The 20,457-nt window shown below is 62.8% G+C and overlaps 1 protein-coding gene across 1 annotated transcript in view; it reads right to left on the reverse strand.

Moving 5' to 3' along the window:
- Window positions 1-259: 259 nt before the first annotated feature.
- KDM6B (lysine demethylase 6B) overlaps window positions 260-20,457 on the reverse strand; it is a 32,133-nt gene continuing 11,935 nt past the window's right edge. The window contains exons 4-23 of the mRNA XM_038386259.2: window positions 20,319-20,445; window positions 19,935-20,033; window positions 19,348-19,576; window positions 18,279-18,371; window positions 17,928-18,095; window positions 17,674-17,805; window positions 16,765-17,049; window positions 14,773-16,538; window positions 12,404-12,530; window positions 11,959-12,064; window positions 10,833-11,038; window positions 10,331-10,395; window positions 9,763-9,834; window positions 9,362-9,510; window positions 9,006-9,120; window positions 8,620-8,807; window positions 4,949-5,090; window positions 4,540-4,666; window positions 1,021-1,249; window positions 260-357 (exon numbers count right to left, since the gene is read on the reverse strand). Of these exons, the coding sequence (XP_038242187.2) occupies window positions 260-357; window positions 1,021-1,249; window positions 4,540-4,666; window positions 4,949-5,090; window positions 8,620-8,807; window positions 9,006-9,120; window positions 9,362-9,510; window positions 9,763-9,834; window positions 10,331-10,395; window positions 10,833-11,038; window positions 11,959-12,064; window positions 12,404-12,530; window positions 14,773-16,538; window positions 16,765-17,049; window positions 17,674-17,805; window positions 17,928-18,095; window positions 18,279-18,371; window positions 19,348-19,576; window positions 19,935-20,033; window positions 20,319-20,440 (4,518 nt within the window). The 5' untranslated portion in view covers window positions 20,441-20,445. The remainder of the gene's footprint in view (window positions 358-1,020; window positions 1,250-4,539; window positions 4,667-4,948; window positions 5,091-8,619; window positions 8,808-9,005; window positions 9,121-9,361; window positions 9,511-9,762; window positions 9,835-10,330; window positions 10,396-10,832; window positions 11,039-11,958; window positions 12,065-12,403; window positions 12,531-14,772; window positions 16,539-16,764; window positions 17,050-17,673; window positions 17,806-17,927; window positions 18,096-18,278; window positions 18,372-19,347; window positions 19,577-19,934; window positions 20,034-20,318; window positions 20,446-20,457) is intronic.

Genomic DNA, 20,457 nt, shown 5'->3' on the forward strand with positions numbered 1-20,457 from the left:
TCCCTGCCCCCACCCAACCACAGAAAATACATTATGCCAGAAAGAAAAGGAGTACCGGTGGCACCTTAGAGACTAACAAATTTATTAGAGCATAAGCTTTCGTGAGCTACAGCTCACTTCATCGGATGCATCCGATGAAGTGAGCTGTAGCTCACGAAAGCTTATGCTCTAATAAATTTGTTAGTCTCTAAGGTGCCACCGGTACTCCTTTTCTTTTTGCGAATACAGACTAACACGGCTGCTACTCTGAAACCTGTCATTATGCCAGAAAGGTGCTGCAGTTACTCCTTTTGCCCACCAGGGGTCGCTGTGTCACCAGAACAGAGAGCTGCGGCTCCCAGGCAGGAGCAGCCTCAACTGTGGATAGGGAAGAGAAAGAGGCTGCCTTCTGCACAGCGCCCTGCCCTGGGGCCAGTGCAGGAGACAGGTGACATGGAGAAATGGACAATGTGGGACACTGGGGTCACAGACGGGGGTTCAGAAGGGCTAGTGGGGGGGACAGACTGGGGCAGGAGCTGAATGGGAGTAAGGGTGCGGAGAGACATGGGCACAGGGGGAGGAAGTGGAGGGATACATAGGGATGGAGGGAGGGGGAGCAGGGCCACATGGGAGGAGGGGGATTGCTAAGCGGGGGCACAGGGACACATGGGGATGGGGAAGGGGTGGCTCAGTGGGGATGCAAGTACACATGGAGACAGGGAAGGGGGTGCAGAGTCACTTGGGGATGGGGGAGGGATGCAGGGACACACCTGCATTGTTTCTGTTGTCTATCATTCAGATGTACTCGCTGACAGGTATTTTGAAATAAACGACCAAAATAATTGAAACCGGCATGATTAGATTCTGTGACTTTCACAAATAAAATATGCAGAAGTTTAAAATTCTGATGGCAGAATTTTTAATTTTTTGGTGCAGAATTCCCCCCGGGAGCACACGTTCCAGTGAGTCACCAGGGAAAAAGGGACCCCAAGCGGGAGAATGTGCTCCCTGCAGGACAGTGCCCCCCACCCCGCATCCTGCCTGCCAGAGGAGAGCGCCCTCTCTGAGCCCTCCGCCCCGCTGCGCCCCCAGCCCTCACCAGGGTGAAGCTGTCGTAGATCTGCATCAGCTCCTCCGTCTTGTACTGTTCCAGCACCACCACGCCGTGCAGGGCGGTGCTGCGCTGGCGGGCGCAGTCCTCGCAGTGTACCAGGTACGAGTTCTTGCTGCCGTTCTCGCTCGTCACGAACAGGATATTGAACACCTCCACCTGTAGGGGCGGGACGAATGGTGTGAGCTCCCCCTGCTGGCTACACCACGCCTGCCGGAGGGGAGGGTGGCACGGCACCAGGCCACCGCCCTAAAGGAAACTGGGGTGTCCTGGCTCCCAGCCCCCTGCTCTAACACACCAGTCCCCACTCCCCTCCCAGAGAATCCAGGAGACCTGACTCCCAGCCCCCCCCCCCACGTCCTTTGCCGTGTTAACGAATGCACTACAGCCAGTCCACAAAACCAGCTTCTTCCAGTGCGCAGCCCCCCACCTCCCTGACCCCATCAGAGGCTGTGGGGCCCAGGCTGGGTGGCCTGGATCATGGCGGCGATTGGGGCACCAACAAGAGAAGCAGCCGGCGCAGCACTGGGGGGGGGAAGGTTTATTTGTACGCTTTGCAATGGTGCGTTCACAGCCACCGCGGTTACAGATACGGGCCCTCCCTGAGCCAGGAGTGGAACCCAGGAGTCCTGGCTCCCGCCCTGGTGCTTTATGAGGCACATGAGGCCCTGTGGCCACACAGTGCATGTGCCAGATGGTTCACACACTAGTCCGTGCTCTGCCAGGGTCAGGTCTCTGGAGCCAGGGGCTCTCCCTCGATGCCGAGCCCTGGCTGCCCCGAACATCGCTCCCCCCCAAAGGGTCCCCCGGGATCCCTGGCAGGACAAGCCACGTCACATAAGCTGAGCTGCGCTTAAGAGCCGGCCAGACGCTTCTTCCCGCTGATCCGGCGGTACAGCCAATCTGCCCTCGGTGTGTGTTAGGTTGCCCCGAGACTGGCTCTGCGGCCGGCCCTGCCTGCTGACGGCCGTCTCCAATCCCATTCGGGGCACTGGCATCCCCCTCTCTGGACATCAAGCGCCCGGTCCTCCTCCTGCTCTCTCAGTTCATTCCTCTTCCCCAGTCGCCAATTCATTTGCACCACGTTTCTCCCAGTCGCTCATCCATCTTCTCCCTCCGTAGCCAAGCGGCTAACCCACTTCTGCCGTGCGTAGCCAAACCACTCATCTGTCCGCTAGGCACTTCGCCGAGCAGCTAATCTAGCCATGTTTCGCCAAGTCGCGAATCCACCTGCGAGGCTTTGCCCTGAGTGGCTAATCCACCGGCAGCCCATTTAGCCAAGTCGCTAAACCGTTTGCGCCATGTCTGACCGGGTCGCTAATCGGTCTGCATAGCATTTTGCCGAGTCTCCATTTAAACCTTGTTCAGCCGGGTCACCAATCTGTTGGTAAGCTACCTGCACCTGGTAGCCGAGTCACCGTCATTTCACGCCACACCGAACAGATTCGCCAGGTGTAGCCGCTTGGCTGATCCATGCGGGTGCCGTTCAGCTGAAGGACGAACCTGTTTTCGGCCCATTTAGCCACGTTGCTAATCCACCTGCGTTAACCAAGTCACTAACCACACTGCCCCCCCATTCCGATGAGGTGTGGATCCGTCTGCATCCGGTTTGTGCCGTTTGGCTGAGTTGTTTATCCATATTTAGAGAGTGATGGCTAATTCTTTCACACCATATCTAGCCAAATCTCTGCTCCATTTTCTCCGCCTCACGACAAGTCAGTAATCCATTTTCTTCCCATTTAGACAGATTCATAGATATTAAGTTCAGAAGGGACCATTATGATCGTCTAGTCTGACCTCCTGCACAACGCAGGCCACAGTCTCACCCACCCACTCCTGCGATAAACCTCTCACCTATGTCTGAGCTACTGAGGGCCTCAAATCATGGTTTAAAGACTTCAAGGTGCAGAGAATCCTCCAGCAAGCGACCCGTGCCCCATGCTACAGAGGAAGGCGAAAACCCCCCAGGGCCTCTGCCAATCTGCCCTGGAGGAAAATTCCTTCCCAATCCCAAATATGGCGATCAGCTAAACCCTGATCTTATGGGCAAGATCTACCAGCCAGATATCCAGGAAAGAATTCTCTGTAACTCAGATCCCACCCCATCTAACATCCCATCACAGGCCATTGGGCCTATTTACCATGAATATTTAAAGATCAATTAATTGCCAAAATCATGTTATCCCATCATACCTTCTCCTCCATAAACTTATTGAGTTTAATCTTGAAGCCAGATAGATCTTTTGCCCCCATTGCTCCCCTTGGAAGGCTGTTCCAGAACTTTACTCCTCTGATGGTAAGAAACCTTCGTCTAATTTCAAGTCTAAACTTCCCGATGCCCAGTTTATATCCATTTGTTCTTGTGTCCACATTGGTACTGAGCTTAAAGAATTCCTCTCCCTCTCTGGTATTTATCCCTCTGATATATTTATAGAGAGCAATCATATCCCCCCTCAGCCTTCTTTTGGTTAGGCTAAACAAGCTCCTTGAGTCTCCTTTCATAAGATGGGTTTTCCATTCCTCGGATCATCCTAGTAGCCCTTCTCTGTACCTGTTCCAGTTTGAATTCATCCTTCTTAAACATGGGAGACCAGAACTACACACAGTATTCCAGGTACTGCTCGCTAATCTGTTTCCACCAATTTTAGCCGAGTTGCTAATCCGGTTTTGCCCCATTTCGCCGAGTCCCTCTCTTCACGTTCATCCTCTGCATTTTGTTGAGTCGTTCGTTGGTTTGCGCCGTGTTTTGTCGTTGCTCCGGTTTCTCCCCATCCAGCTGAGCCATTCCTCCGTCTTCTCCCACGCTTACGATCCGTCTCTTCCTTTTTCCGGCCACTTTTCCAAAAATCGCGAGCTGCCCTTTTCTCTCTCTTTTAAACAAACCGCGTTTCATACTCACTGTTTCTGGCTTTTAGCCCGTTACGGACCCGTCTCTTAGTGCGGACGAGGCTGACGCGACAAAGGAATCCCAAACTGGATGTGGGACAGGAGGCATTTTACAGAGTAAAGCAAATCTCATGCATAGGGTTCAAACTGGGACGCGGTATTCCCTGCTGCCCACAGAGGTGTCTTTCCTTAACCGTGGGTTTTATTAACCATATACCCTGTCACAACGGAATCCAAGTGGGGAGACTGTGAAGCAAAGAAGGGTGGTTCGGTTGGGTCTCAACTGCAGCCACCTCCGAGGGGAGGCGCAGCCAGAGGGCAACTCTGCCCAACCGCTCAGGGACGGCAGATCCCACCTCCGACCGAAGCGGCAGGTTGAAGATTTGGAAGCGGGTGCGGGTCAGGTCAGGTCACCAGCCCTCGAGGCCGAGGGATGTGGCTGTCTCAGCGGAAGGATGGGAAATCTGGCAACACAGCGACCTCTAGTGCCCTGTGGGTGCTAGAGTAGCTGGCTGGTACCTAGCGGCTGCAGCGGGACCCCCACTCGCAGTCCGGGCACTCACGTCACACTCGTTGCAATAGTAGGCGGGCTCGTCCTTCACCCGGCCCTGGTAGGCGATCTTCTTCCCCGAACGCACCAAGTTCTCCCGCAGCACCTGGCAGTGCTTGATGGACTGCATGAGGCAATACCTGGCAGGGAGAGAAGACGGGGAGCGAGTGAATGGGACGGAGAGGGAGCGAGACATGGGCAAGCGCTCAGAGTGGGGGAGCTGCCCTAAGTGTCACCGACGCTGCCTGAGTCTGCCGAGAGCCTGAGCCCATTGCTCGGAGGTGGGGGAGCTGCGCCATGCATCTCAATGGGGTGATAACTCCCACTCCCATTGCTAGGGGGACCCTGCCAAGTCCACCAGCCGAGCTCACAGGGCAGGAGGTAGGGCTGGGGTTGGGAGGAGTCTCAGGGGCGCTGCTCACTTGATCATCTTGTAGAGATCGGGGTCGCTGATCTTGACCGTCCGGGCGACGTTCCACGAGACGTGGATCATGGGCACGATGGACTTCACGTTCTTCACCTCGTTCCACTCGTAGCGCTCCAGGGCCAGCTGGTATTGATAGGCTGCGGGAGGGGGAGAGGGTGAGGCAGCGGCCAGCAAAACTCCACCCCAGACACAGCCGCAGCCCTGGAGGGGACAGGCCCCGTGCCCCATTCCCTGCCCCCCCATAACCCACCAGCGCCCTCCCGAGGCTGCCATACACATTTCTGCCACTTGGTGGAGCCAAATACATGAGAGATGAACATAAGACCATAAGACATAAGTTCGGCCAGACTGGGTCAGACCAAAGGTCCATCTAGCCCAGTGTCCTGTCTGCCGACCGTGGCCACTGCCAGGTGCCCCAGAGGGAAGGAACAGAACAGGATAATCATCCAGTGATCCATCCCCTGTCACCCATTCCCAGCTTCTCGCAAACAGAGGCCAAGGACACCATTCCTGTTCATCCTGGCTAATAGCCATTGATGGACCTGTCCTCCATGAATGTATCTAGTTCTTTTTTGAGCCCTGTTCTAGTCTTGGCCTTCACAACATCCTCTGGCGAGGAGTTCCCCAGATCGACTTTGTGTTGTGTGAAGAAATACTTCCTTTTGTGTGTTTTAAACCTGCTGCCTATTAATTTCATTGGGGGACTCCTAGTTCTTGTGTTATGAGAAGGAGTAAACAACACTTCCTTATTCGCTTTCTCCACACCAGTCATGATTTTATAGATCTCAATCATATCTCCCCTCAGCTGTCTCTTTCCCAAACTGAAAACTTATTAATCTCTCCTCATACAGAAGTTGTTCCATACCCCGAATCATTTTTGTTGCCCTTTCCTGAACCTTTTCCAGTTCCAACAGTTCTTTTTTGAGGTGGGGTGACCACATCTGCACGCAGTGTTCAAGGTGTGGGCATCCCATGGATTTATATTTAGGCAATATGATATTTTCTGTCTTATTATCTATCCCTTTCCTAATGATTCCCAACGTTCGGTTGCCTTCTTTGACGGCCGCTGCACATTGAGTGGATGTTTTCAGAGAACTATCCACTGTGACTCCAAGATCTCTTTCTTGAGTGGTAACAGCCAATTTAGACTCCATCATTTTATCTGTATAGCTGGGATTATGTTTTCCAATATGCATCACTTTGCATTTATCAATATTAAATTTCATCTGCCATTTTGGTGCCCAGTCACCCAGTTCTGAGAGATTCCTTTGTAGCTCTTCACAGTCTGCCTGGGTCTTAACTATCTTGAGTAATTTTGTAGCATCTGCAAATTTTGTCACCTCACTGTGGCCACCTTTTCCCAGATCATTTATGAATATGTTGAACAGGACTGGTCCCAGAACAGACCCCTGTGGGACACCACTATTTAGCTCTCTCCATTCTGAAAATGGACCATTTATTCCGACCCTTTTTTCCTATCTTTTAACCAGTTACCGATCCATGAGAGAACCTTCCCTCTTATCCCGTGACAGCTTACTTTGCGTAAAGGCCTTTCGTGAGGGACCTTGTTAAAGGCTTTCTGATAATCTAAGTACACTATATCCACTGGATCTCCTTGGTCCACATGCTTGTTGATTCCCTCAAAGAATTCTAGTAGATTGGTGAGGCAGGATTTCCCTTTACTAAAACCATGTTGACTCTTCCTCAACAAGTTATATTAAATCATCTATATGTCTGACAATATTGTTCTTTATTACAGTTTCAACCAGTTGGCCCGGTTCTGAAATCAGGCCGACAGGCCTGTAAGTGCCAGGATCACCTCTGGAGCCCTTTTTAAAAATTGGCGTCACATTAGCTACCCTCCAGTCATTTGATACAGAAGCCGATTTAAATAATAGGTCACAGACCACAATTAGTCGTTCTGCAATTTCACATCTGAGTCCTTCAGAACTCTTGGCTGAATACCATCTGGTCCCGGTGACTTGTTGCTGTTTAATTTATCAATTTGTTCCAAAACCTCCTCTAATGGCACCTCAATCTGGGACCGTTCCTCAGATCTGTCACCTAAAAAGAATGGCTCAGGGTTGGGAATCTCCCTCACATCCTCAGCCGTGAAGACCAATCCAAAGAATTCATTTAGTTTCTCCGCAATGGCCTTATCGTCCTGGAGTGCTCCTTTAGCACCTTGAACGTCCAATGGCCTCACTGGTTGTTTAGCAGGCTTCCTGCTTCTGATGTACTTAAAAAAAATTTGCTATTACTTTTTGAGGCTTTGGCTAACTGTTCTTCAAATTCTTTTTTGGTTTTCCTAATTATATTTGTACACTTCACTTGCCAGAGTTTATGCTCCTTTCTGTTTTCCTCACTAGGATTTCACTTCCACTTTTTAAAGGATGCCTTTTTGCCTCTCACTGCTTCTTTTACTTGGTTGTTTAGCCACAGTGGCACTTTTTTGGTTCTTTTGCTATGTTTTTTTAATTTGGGGTGTACATGGAAGTTGAGCCTCTATTATGGGGTCTTTAAAAAGTTTCCATGCAGCTTGCAGGGATTTCACTTTTGGCACCGTACCCTTTAATTTCTGTTTCACTAACCTCCTTGTTTTTGTGTCGTCCCCCTTTCTGAAAATAAATGCTACAGTGTTCAGCCACTACGGTGTTTTTCCTGCCCCAGGGATATTAAATTTAATTATATTATGGTCACTATTACCAAGCGGTCCAGCTATATTCACCTCTTGCACCAGATCCTGTGCTCCACTTAGGACTAAATCAAGAATTGCCTCTCCTCTGGTGGGTTCCAGGACCAGCTGCTCCAAGAAGCAGTCATTTAAGGTGTCAAGAAACTTTATCTCTGCATCCCCTGAGGTGACAGGAACCCAGTCAATACGGGGATAATTGAAACCCCCCATTATTATTATTATTGAGTTTTTTATTTTAATAACTTCGCTAATCTCCCTGAGCATTTCAATCACTCGCACCATCCTGGCCAGGTGTTCGGTGACATATCCCTACCACTATATTCTCATTACTCGAGCATGGAATTACTATGCATAGTGATTCTATGGTACAGTTTGGTTTACTTAAGATTTTTACTTCATTTGATTCGACGCTTTCTTTCACATCTAGTGCCACTCCCCCACCAGCACGACCTGTTCTGTCCTTCCGATATATTTTGTTCCCTGGTATTACTGTGTCCCATTGATTGTCCTCATTCCACCAGGCTTCCGTGATGCCTGCTAGATCAATATCCTCATTTAATACGAGGCACTCTAGTTCACCCATCTTGTTATTTAGCATTGGCATATAAGCACTTTAAAAACGTGTCTCCTTTTAGCTGTCTGCCGTCACACGATGGAATTGAACGGGACTCTTTTTTCTTTGACTGTTTCTGATCAGTCCCCGCCTGCATCTGATCATTTTCCATCCTCTCGTCCTCACTAGGACATAGAGATTCTCCATGAATAAATCTTCCCCTAAGGGATGTCTCTGCACCTGGCAGACGGTTTGAGGCAGGGAGTTCTTGTGGGGGGGTCCCACAGGGGTTCCTGCCCAAGCTCCAGATTCCCTGCCCCACTGTCCCTCAGCGTGAACCCCAGCTCCCTCTGCTACCCTCCTTCCGGGCTGCCCAGCCCCACGATGTCCCACCCTCCGAGGGCCCCTCTGCCCGCACCTGTGAGGGGCCCGACATTCCAGGCGATGTTGTTGCACCAGCCCGTGGCCTGCACCCAGTGCACGGTGCCTGCGTTGATCCACACCAGGTCCCCGGGGCGCTGGATGAACCGGTACACGGGGATATTCGACTTGTACAGGTCCTCCAGGATGGGCCACCAGGAGCCCGTCAGGTAATCCACGCCGTGCCTGCCGGGGGGGGGTAAGGGAGGGAGGTGAGACTCAGAAGGGGAGGGGTCACCCATACAGCCCCATGGCTCCGCTCCCACAGCCGTGGCCCCGCCCCCATAGCCCCAGCACCCAGCGCAGAAGGCGCTGATGGTCTCCCAGTAAGGCCCCGCCCCATGGCCGTGGCCCCGCCCTCAAGGCCCTGGCCCCACCCCTGACCTGTCACAGAAGGCGCTGATGGTCTCCCAGTAATGCTCGTGCACCGCAAACCACTCGCAGTCGCCTGGCCCGATGTTGATGTTCACAGAGCAGAAGTTGTTGTTCTCCTGGTGGCCTGCAGGGGGGAGCGACGCGCAATGTGAGGCAAGAGGGGGTGTTAAGGGGATGGAAGGGAGAGTTAAGGAGATGGAGGGGGCCTTAAGGGGACGGAAGGGGAGAGTTAAGGGGAAGGAGGGGGGGTGTTAAGGGGATGGAGGGGGGCATTAAGGGGACAGAAGGGGAGAGTTAAGGGGATGGAGGGGTGATGGACCCCACCCCCACCTCCAGGACACTCCGCCCCCTGTCCCCCTGCTCACCTGGCGTCCGGCTGCCTGGCACTTTCATGTACAGCTGCACTGTGTTCATGCCCAGGATGGTATGACCCACGTGGCTCAGCATGTTGCCTGTCGAGGTGACCCGCATGAAGGCTGGTAGCTTCAGCAGCTCTTGCAGCTGCGGCTTCCACCTGGCGGCGAGTGGGGGGGGGAGTGTCAGAAGCCGTCCTCACCCCCCGCACTGAGTTCCCTCTCCCCACGGTTCCCCCCCCTACCTGGCCCAGCCCTCCTCTCTTCCTCGGGGGCCACCCATCAGAGGCAGGTGCTGCAAACCCACCCGCCCCGTGCCCCCAAAGGAGCCAGGCAGGCGCGTGGGGGGGGGTCAGATCTTCCCCCTCCCTCCCCGCCTGGTTTGCCCCATTCCCCCCACCCCGCCCCCTCACCGCTTGGCGTCGGACAGGTCGATATTGGTCCCGAATTTGATGATCTGGTGAGATTTCTGGTCCGCGTTGCTGCTGGGGAGAGAGAGAGAGGGTTTATGGGGGTGCAGGTCCCCCAGCTCTCCCCTCCCTCTCCCTCTGCTCAGGGATTGCCCCCCCCCAGCCCCGTGTCCCTCCCGCAACAAGTGTGGAGTGATCCCCACACAGAATGAGGTCACGACTGGCCCCGAACAATGGATCGTGTCCCCGCCGCCCCCAGCTTCCCTGGAGTGCCCCAAAACTGGGGGTGAGGCCCCCTCAGCTGCAATCCCCTCAAACGCCTGGCAAATATTGGGTCAGGTCTCCCCACAGCCTCCCCCAAGCACAGGACCGCAACCCCCCTTCAATATTGGGGGTCATGGCCCCCCACCCTGACAATACTGGGGTCACAACCCCCGCATTATTGGGGTCGTAGGCCCCCGCAGCCCCCCCAACACTTGCCCACCTCCTGGCCAGAGGATAAAGGAGCAGGCAGGGGAGGGCGTGCAGGGGGGCACCCCAATTCCCTCCCCCCCGCATGCTTCCATCGTACCTGGGGGGCGTCTCCGTGGTGCTGTCTGGTTCGTCTGCGTCCTCCTCGTCACTTTCCTTCTCCTCCTGCCCCACAGAGAGAGCGTCAAACCAGGGTCCTCCCACGCAGCCCCGTCGGCACAAACCGAACCCCCCCCACGCAGCCCGTCGGCACAAACTGGGGCCCCCTCCCCTGCAGCCCCCTGCCTTCACAAACCAAGCCTCCCCTCCCCACGCAGCCCCCCATCGGCACAAACCGGACCCCCCCTCCCCCCGCAGCCCCCCTTCAGCACAAGCCAGACCCCCCCTCCCCACACAGACCACCGTCAGCACAAACAGGGGCTCTGCCATGAGCACCCCCCTGGAGATGGGGCCCCCCCAGACCTGCCGAGCGCCCCCGGAGGGATACGGCCCCCCAGATGCGTCCCTGGAGGGATACGGCCCCCCCAGACCTGCCGAGCGCCCCCGGAGGGATACGGCCCCCCCCAGGGGCCGGGTCCCCCATTCCCCGCCCCTGCACTGACCTGCAGCGACTCCTGGAAGGAGGAGGCCTGGTATTGGGCGTACTTGGCGATGGTGGTGTGCGAGCGGCTGCTCTCGCACGGCCACACCTGGCGGGTGCCCGACAGGTCCCAGTTCTCGTCCGACGGCTGCTGCACCTGGGTGCGGACCTCCACGGCGTGCTCCCCGCTGGCCTCCACCAGCGTCTTCGTGCTAAACAGACCCAGGTCTGGGGGGGGACACGGCCACGGGAGAGAGTCACGGGCCGGGCCTCCCAGAGCCCCCCGCCCGCATCGGCCATGGGAGAGAGTCACGGGCCGGGCCCTGTCCCCCCAGAGCCCCCCACCCGCATCGGCCACAGGAGAGAGTCACGGGCCGGCCCCCGGCCCCCCGGAGCCCCCTGCCTGCATCAGCCATGGGAGAGAGTCACGAGCCGGGCCCCGTCCCCCCAGAGCCCCCCACCCGCATCGGCCACAGGAGAGAGTCACGAGCCGGGCCCCCTGCCCCCCGCAGAGCCCCCTGCCCGCATCAGCCACGGGAGAGAGTCATGGGCCGTCCCCTGTCCCCCCAGAGCCCCTCGCCTGCATCGGCCATGGGAGAGAGAGTCACGAGCCGGGCCCCCTGCCCCCCCGCAGAGCCCTCCACCCGCATCGGCCGTGGGAGAGAGTCACGGGCCGGCCCCCTGCCCCCCGCAGAGCCCCCCGCCTGCATCGGCCGCGGGAGAGAGTCACGGGCCGGCCCCCTGCCCCCCGCAGAGCCCCCCGCCTGCATCGGCCGCGGGAGAGAGTCACGGGCCGGCCCCCCAGAGCCCCCTGCCCGCAGGAGAGAGTCACGGGCCGGGCCCCCGGCCCCTCACCCGCATCGGCCATGGGAGAGAGTCACGGGCCGGGCCCCCGGCCCCTCACCCGCATCGGCCATGGGAGAGAGTCACGGGCCGGGCCCCCGGCCCCCCGCCCACATCGGCCGCGGGAGAGAGTCACAGGCCGGGCCCCCCAGAGCCTCCCGCCTGCATCGGCCGCGGGAGAGAGTCACAGGCTGGGCCCCCAGAGCCCCCCACACGCAGGAGAGAGTCACGGGCCGGGCCCCCAGCCCCCCTGCACTCTCCCCCCCATCGCTTCCCCCCTGCAGCCTCCCCGGCCAGGCACTCACTGAGGCGCAGGGAGCCGGCCAACCCCCGGATGACCGTGATGGGGTTCTTGGGGTCGGTGCAGAACTGCAGCAGGACGGGCGAGAAGGCGTCACGTTTGCTCTCCAGCTGCCGGGGGGAGTGAGAGTGAGAACAGCAAACGTCCGGTATCCCTGTCCCCCCCAGGTCCCTCCGGTATCCCCCCCCGGGACCCTCCGGTATCCCCGAACCCCCTTGGGTCCCTCTGGTATCCCCATCCCCCCCAGTATCCCCATCCCCCCTGGCCCTGACCCCTGGACCCCTTCGGTATCCCTGTCTGCTCCCAGCCCCCTCCGGTATCCCCATCCCCCGGGCCTCTCCGGTATCCCCATCCGCCCCCAGCCCAGACCCCCAAGCCGGTATCCCACCCCCCCCAAATCAGATCCCTGGGCTGCCTAGCCTGGGTGCACCCCCGGCGGCGTCACTCACATAGATGCTGGGTGTGGGAGGGTTGACTTTGTCCCGCGGCAGCTTCTCCTCGGTGTTGATGAGGGGTTTGACGGACTGGGCAGCCGACAGATACGACTCCTTGAACTTCCCCTTCACCTTGGCATGCCTGGGGGGACAACGGAGCCTGTTGGGGGCGCGGCATGTCCTGGGGCTGGGGGGCTATGGGACAGGGGGCATCGCAGGGGCTGGGGCAGGGGGGTTATGGGGCAGGGGGCATCCCAGGGGCTGGGGCGCAGGGTTATGGGGCAGGGGGTGTCCCAGGGGCTGAGGTGGGTGGGCTATGGGGCAGAAGACATCCTGGGAGCTGGGGTGCAGGGTTATGGAGCAGAAGGCATCCCAGGGGCTGGGGTGCAGGGTTATGGGGCAGGGGGCATCCCAGGGGCTGGGGGGGCTATGGGACAGAAGGCATAGTGGGGTTAGGGTGCAGGGTTATGGGGCAGAGAGTGTCCCAGGGGCTGGGGCGGGGGGGCGGGTTATGGAACAGGGGGAGTCTCAGGGGTTGGGGTGCAGGGTTATGGGGCAGAGAGCGTCCCAGGGGCTGGGGTGGGGGGGTTATGGGGCAGAGATTGTCCCAGGGGCTGGGGTGGGGGGGGGCGGGTTATGGAGCAGGGGGCATCCCAGGGCCTGGGGTGGGTGGGCTATGGGGAAGTGGGAGTCCCAGGCTGGGGTCTGAGGATCATCGCAGTGAAGGGGGTGTAGTGAGCCCCGCTAGCCACTAGGAGTCTCCCTTGCCCATCACTGAACCCCGCTCTGTCCCCAGGCTGTTGGGGTGCAGGGCCCAGCGCGCCCCCACCCATTACGGCACGCAGCTGGCACCAGGGGGCCCGGGAGGTGTCGGGTCCATGTGATGGGGGGGCTGGAGTTCAGGGGTGCGGGCACGAGGTAGACGGGGTACTGCTGGGAGGGATCTGGGGGTGCTGGAGGAGGTGTGGATGGGGGGGATTGGGTGCTCTGGCAGGGGAGAATTTGGGGTGACCAGGCAGGAAGAGCTGGGGTGCCAGCGGGGAGTATTGGGGAGACGCAGAGGCAGGGGGGAAGCTAGGGATGCTGGTGGGCAGATACGAGGGTGCTGGCAGGGGATGGGGGGGCCGCACAGGCCGGGGCGGAGCTGGGGATGCCGGTGGGCAGATACGGGGGTGCTGGCAGGGGGATGGGGGTCGCACAGGCAGGGGGAAGCTGGGGGTGCGGATGGGCAGATATGGGGGTGCTAGCGGGGGATGGGGGGCTGCACAGGCAGGGGAGAGCTGGGGATGCCAGTGGGTGGATACGGGGGTGCTGGTGGGGAATGGGGGCCGCACAGGCAGGGGGGGAGCTGGGGATGCAGGTGGGTGGATACGGGGGTGCTGGCGGGTGGATGGGGGGCCGCACAGGTAGGGGGGAAGCTGGGGAAGCCGGTGGGTGGATACGGGGGTGCAGGTGGGGGATGGGGGACCGCACAGGTAAGGGGGAAGCTGGGGATGCCGGTGGGCGGATAAGGGGGTGCTGGCGCGGCGATGGGGGGGCGCACAGGCAGAGGGGGAGCTGGGGATGCCGGTGGGTGGATGGGGGTTGCTGGCGGGGCGATGGGGGGGGCCGCACAGGCAGGGGGAAGCTGGGGATGCCGGTGGGTGGATACGGGGGTGCTGGCGGGGCGATGGGGGGGCACACAGGCGGGGGGAAGCTGGGGATGCCGGTGGGTGGACAGGGGGATGCTGGCGGGGCGATGGGGGGGGCGCTGGCGGGGCGATGGGGGGGCGCACAGGCAGGGGGAAGCTGGGGATGCTGGTGGGCGGATACGGGGGTGCTGGCGGGGCGATGGGGGGACCGCACAGGTAGGGGGGAGCTGGGGATGCCGGTGGGCGGATATGGGGGTGCTGGCGGGGGATGGGGGGCTGCACAGGCAGGGGGGAGCTGGGGATGCCAGTGGGTGGATACGGGGGTGCTGGCGGGGAATGGGGGCCGCACAGGCAGGGGGGGAGCTGGGGATGCTGGTGGGTGGATAGGGGGATGCTGGCGGGGCGATGGGGGGGGGCGCACAGGTAGGGGGGAGCTGGGGATGCCGGTGGGTGGATACGGGGGTGCTGGCGGGGCAATGGGGGGACAGCACAGGCAGGGGGGAAGCTGGGGATGCCGGTGAGTGGATACGGGGGTGCTGGTGGGGCGATGGGGGGGCACACGGGCAGGGGGGGAGCTGGGGATGCCGGTGGGTGGATAGGGGGATGCTGGCGGGGCGATGGGGGGGCGCACAGGTAGGGGGGAGCTGGGGATGCCGGTGGGTGGATAAGGGGATGCTGGCGGGGCGATGGGGGGGGGCGCACAGGCAGGGGGGGGAGCCGGGGGTGCCAGGAGCTGCGGCGGGGGGCACTCACTTGCTGGCCCGCACCACCTCGGCGGCGCTGTGGCTGATGGTGACCTCGGCCAGCGGGAGGCGCCGCTCCTCCACCTCGGAGGCGATGAAGGTCTCCTTGTCCCCGCTCTCCACCTTGATGAGCCGGATCTTGAGCTCCTTGGGGGGCCCCTCGGTGAAGGAGCGCAGCTTGAGCAGGTCGGCCGGGCACACGCCGGCGGGGCCGGGGCCCTCCTCCCTCCGGGTGGGCGGGCGGCGCTCGGGCTGGGGGGCGGCCGGCGGGGGCGGCCTGCCGGCTTTGCCGGCCTCGCCCTGGGCGCCGTTCTCCCGCGCCTGGCAGTCGGTGCGCTGTGGGTCCAGGTTGCCCAGCACCTGCCGGTTCTTCTCCTTGGGGACTTTGCCCTCCCGCCGGTGGCGCCGCCCGTCCTTGCCCGCCCGCCGGTGCCGCCGGTGCTCCTTCTCTGGCCGGCGGGGCGGCGTGGCCGGCGGGGTGGGCGGCCGGGGGGCTGGGCTGGGCTCCCGCCCCGCCCGTTCCACCAGCGTCTCGCAGGCCCGGCTGATCTCTTCCAGCACCTCCGACTCCGTCTTGGGGGCCCGGGGCTCCGGCGAGGCCCCCGCCGGCTCCTCGCCCCGGGCTGCCCCAGCCCAGGCCTGGCTTGAGGTAGAATAGGGCGAGGAAGGAGCCGGCGGGGGTGGCGGCGGGGCGGGGGGTTTCTTCGCCCCGGCGGGGGGCTTGGCCCGGTAGGCGTGTTTCTGCCCCTCCAGCACGCTGGCCAGCGACCGCAGCAAACTGGCCGTGCTGGGCGGCGGGCACTTCCCGGCTTCCTCCCGCTTGCCGAAGGGGTACAGCCGGGGCGGCTCCGGCTTGGGGTACTCGAACGGGGGGGCCGGCGGCGGCTTTGGTCTGGCCAGGGGGGGCGGGCCAGGCAGGAGCGGGGCGGGAGGGGGCGGGAAGCCGGGGGGGGCCCCGGCCTCCCGTTCCTCCTCCTCCCGCCGGATCGACTCGTCCAGCATCTTCATGATGTTGGCCAACCCGTCGGGCAGGATCTTGGAGAATTCGGGGGGCTCCTCGAACTGGTCCTCCAGGGGGGGCCCGGGGAAGTCGAAGAGGCGCCGGGCCGCCCCAGTGGGGGTCTCCAGGGGGGGGCCCGGCTCTGGAGGCAGCGTCTTTGGGTAGGAGGCCCTGGGCGGCGGGGCCGGGGGACTCGGCTGGGGCCTGAAGTTTCCTGAGGTATTTGGGGGGCCGGGGGAGGCCTTGGGGACCCCCTCCCCACCCTCCGGCGGCCGGGCTTCACGGGGGGGCGTCTCCAGCCAGAACTCGGGGGGGCCGGGGGGCTCCTGCTTGGCAAAGGCGCAGCGGTAGGTGGGAGGGGGCGGGGAGGGGGTGCGGGGTGGCGGGGGGCTGGGCTCGCCCTCCCCCCGCGGTGCCCCGGCCCCCCTAATCCCCTGGCTGCTGGTGGTGGAATCCTGGAAGCCCCCCTGGGGCCCGGCTGAGTCGCAGGGATCCAGCTGGGGCTCCCCCCCGCACCCGAACAGGATCTCGTCCAGGGGGTCCCCGCCGGCCGCACCCTCCCCCTGGTCCCGGACACCTGGGCCCTTCAGCCAGGGCAGAGGTGGGGGAGGGCCCGGCTCAGGGGGCCCCCGGCTGGCGGAGGAGGAGGGCGGGGGAGCGCAGGGCCGGCTGGAGGAGGGGTGGGGGGCGGGGCCGGGGGGCGGGCGCTCCACGCTCTCCGGGGCCGGGCTGGATGGTGCCGGTGCCGATGCCGGGGTTTGGTAACGGTCAGGAGCCTGCGGGGGGTGGGGGGACAGAGAGACGGCAGCCAATCAGGGTGTGGCCTGGACTGCGGCAAAGCAGCCCCCCCCAGAGACCAGGACCCCCCTCCAGACACCCCCCAAGCTGGAGCAGCTCCCCCCGTGCCCCCAGACACCGGGACCCTAGCCAAAATCCCCCCCCCCCCCAGGCCAGACCTGTCCCCTCTGCCCCAGCCCGGTCCCCTCCCCAGCATCCACTCACCAAGCTGGGGCCCGGCTCCCCCCGCGGGGTCTTGCTGGTGGGGGGGCCGGCCGGGGGGGGCCGCGGGGCGTAAGGCACGCAGGTGACGCTGGCTGGTGAGGTGCTGGGGTCCGGCCGCCCCCGGGGAACTCGGCTGGCTTTAAGGTCACTTCCAGTGGGGCGGGCCTGGCAGCCACGGCTCTCTCCGGAGGGGCGGGGGCCGGGGGGCAGGCGGTGGGGGGGCGGGTGCGAGCCATAGGCGGGAGACGGGTACGGGAAGGGGTGGGCGACCGAATTCCTCGGCTCCTGTGGGAGAGAGAGAGACAGTTAGAGAGAGACGGGGCTGGCTCCGGACGGGACACGGGGCCTGTCTCCTCTGGGGGGCGCTGGCTCCCCTCCGGCCCCATGGCGGGGAGCGGCTGGCTCAGGGGGGCAGAGAATGGGGCAGGGGACCAGGTGGCTGGGAGGCAGGGGGGGAGGGACCAGCTGGCTAGGGGAGGAGGCAGGGGACCAGCTGGCTGGGGGGGGAGGAGAGGGACTGGCTGGCTTGGGGGGAGTGCAGAGGGGGATGGCTGGCTCGGGGAGGGGGGGAGAGCGGGAGGGGACTGGCTGGCTGGGGGGAGGGCAGGAGGGGACAGAAGATGGGCTGGCTGGGGGCGGGGAGGGGGCAGGTGGAGGGGGGGAGGAACTAGCTGGCTTGGGCGGGGGAGGGGGACGGGACTGGCTGGCTGGGGGCTGGGAGGGGGCTGGGGACCAGGTGGGGGGGAAGGACTGGCTGGCTGGGGGGGAGGGTGGGTGGGGGACCAGCTGGCTCGGGGCAGCCCCAGCAGAGACCCAGGGTTGAACAGGGCAGTGAGTCCGAGGCTGCCCCCTCTGGCTTAGGGGGCCCGGGACGGCGTGCTGGCCGGGGGGGGGTAAAGGGGGGGTTACCTGTCTCTCCGGTGCTGCCACGTTCTTGCGCTCGGGCCCCCACGTGTCGCCATGGAGTGGGTTCCACAGCCCAGCCTTGGGCAGCTGGTAGTGGGGGGCCCCAGGGGGGTGCTGTCCGGCCACGTTCCCGTTCTGCTTGCGGGGGAGAGGAGGGGGTGAGCGGGGCCGGGCTCTGCCCTGGGCAGCTCAGCGGAGACCCCTGCACCTCGGGGATCCCCCCCACCAACACCTCCCCCCTGCCTGCCCCCAGCTACCTGCTCGGGGCTGGCGCTCCTCCTCCTCTTCATGGCACTGGGCAGGGCCTCGCTGTGCCCGGGGTGGGGTGGGTGCTGGGCGGGGGGGATGGGCTGCACCACGGGGGGCTCCATGGGGGGCGCCGGCCGCTTCAGCTGGGGGCTGCGCTTGGCTGAGAAATTCCGCTTCTGGGGGGGGGGGAGAAGATATGGGGTGAGATATCGGGCTCCACCACCCCACCCCACTCTCGCAGGGCCCCCCAGGGGCTCCCCTCCCCGCCAGTCCCCACCCCCAGGTCCCCCCACCCCCCAGGGCCTCCAGTCCCCCCCACAGGTCCCCCCACCCCCAGGGGCACCCCCCCAGCTGCTCACCTCGAGGTGCAGGAGGTTCCACACCTGCTGCAGTGGGGGCAGGGCCTTGCTCCGGTGATGGGACGAGCCCGAGTGGAAATTCCACAGCTGAGCCTGGCAGGGGGGCGGGAGAGACGTGGGTCGGGGTGGGGGAGCCTGGGGCCAAGGTGACAGACTCATCCCCACCCACAACCCCACCAGAACAAACGATATCCAGTACCCCCCCATCCGTCCAATGGGCCAGTCCAGCCCAGAACCCCCGTCCCCCAATCAATCCAATGGGCCCACCTGGATTTGGGGGTGAAAAAGGCAGAACCCCGGAGCCGGGGCGGTCGCCTGACCTGAGCTGGGTACCGCAGCCAGCCCAGGAGATTTCAAAACCAAAAAAATCCGCTAGCCGGACCCCCCCCCCCCAGCTTTCCGGGCGTGATTTCTGAAAACAGCCGGGCCACCGAGCCCAGGGGTCAGAGTAAAGGGGAGCCGAAATCAAGCGAGCTCCACTTTTGATCCCGGAGTGAGGGCTACCACCCTGGAGGCCTGGTGCCCCCCACCCCATTGGGGCGCAGGGCCCTGCCTCGTCCCACCCCGCTGCCCATCCGCACGGCGCCCCTCGCGGGCTGGCCTCTGCTTCCTCCTACGGTGCGGAGAGAAAGAGCGAGCGGCCCGAAGCGCGCCTGGCTCGAGTTCGCCCCCCCCCCCCGAAACGTCTTTCCCTCGCTGGCAGATTCCGGGGATCTCAGCCCCCCACAGCCCCGGGGCCTTCCGAGGACACGTGCCGCCGAGACTGGGCGTGCGACGGAAGATTTGATGAACGCGCCGGTGAACGCGTCGGTGAGCGTCGACGGGGATTTCTCTCGCCGCACTGGTGAAAGTGGCTCGATTTCTCACGGCGTCCCGGGCCCGCTCACTGTCGCACGCCGGAACCCGAAACGTCACGCCATCTCGCGGCAAAGTCGCGCCGTGACGGCAGCCCAGAACCGCCAGGTCCGATCCGTGCACTGGGCCCCGACCCCGCGCCTCCCGTCGGTGCAATGGACCCCCGGGGCCCCGATCCCGCCCGCGCCCCAGACCGCTGCAATGGGCCCCCCACCTGCTGCAGCCGCCCGATGCGGGCCCCGATCTCGCTGTAGTTCCCATAGTCGCGCTGGTAGCGGGCCGCGTTCTGGTAGCACCGCACGGCCTCCTCCCACTCCTGCTCCGACTCGTAGATCTGCCCCAGCTGCTCCCACAGCTGCGGCTGCCCCGGGTCCCGCAGCAGGGCCTGCACGCAGCCATGGATGGCCTCCAGCTTCCCATGCAGGGGCCGCGGGGTGGAGCTCCTGCCGGGGGGGGGGGCGGCAGGGACCGTGTCAGGCGTGAGGGGGCGGGGCAGGACACCTGGGTTCTCTCCCTGGCTCTGGGAGGGGAGCGGGGTCTAGCGGTTAGAGCAGGAGGGGGCTGGGAGGCAGGACTCCTGGGTTCTCTCCGCAGCGCCGGGAGGGGAGTGGGATCCGCTGGTTAGAGATGGGGGGGCTGGGAGGCAGGACTCCTGGGTTCTCTCCGCAGCGCTGGGAGGGGAGTGGGATCTGCTGGGTAGAGATGGGGGGGCTGGGAGCCAGGATTCCGGGGTTCTCTCCCCAGCTCTGGGCGGGGCTTCCCCCCACCCTGTGTCCGGAGATCTGGAGCAGCAACACTTACCCAGAGGGGAAATAGGGTTTGTTGGGGTGCCCGATATTAGTGCCATGAGGTGACGGGAGATGTGGGGGCAGCTGGGACTGTCCGATGCTGGCCGAGCACCTGGGGGACACGGAAGGAGAGACGATTAGACAGAGTGAGGGGAAGGGCGGAGGTTTGGGGCCCCGGGGCCTGCCCCCTCTCAGGGGTGCTGGCTCCCACCCGGCTCCATGGCGGGGACTGGCTGGCCCAGGGAGGCGGGGAATGGGGCAGGGGCCTGTCCCCGCTAGGGGGCGCCAGTTCCAGCCACTTCAGTGCCCCCCCCATACCATGAGTTTACCGGGTCTCTGCCCCGCTGGCGGTTGGGGTGCACCCCTCCCCGGGGCGGGCGGCGTCCCGTGGACTCACCTGCCGCCCGGGAGCCATGGGCGGGGGTGGCAGGGGTTCCAGGCCCCGTTGCAGCTCAAGCTGCTGAGAGCGAAGGGATCCCGTCCGGCCCGGCCCCCCAGCTGTTCCACGGTGCGATGCATCCAGCCTGCCGGAGACG

The sequence above is a fragment of the Dermochelys coriacea genome, chromosome 28 (genome assembly GCF_009764565.3).
Source record: "Dermochelys coriacea isolate rDerCor1 chromosome 28, rDerCor1.pri.v4, whole genome shotgun sequence".
Classification (NCBI taxonomy): Eukaryota; Metazoa; Chordata; order Testudines; family Dermochelyidae; genus Dermochelys; species Dermochelys coriacea.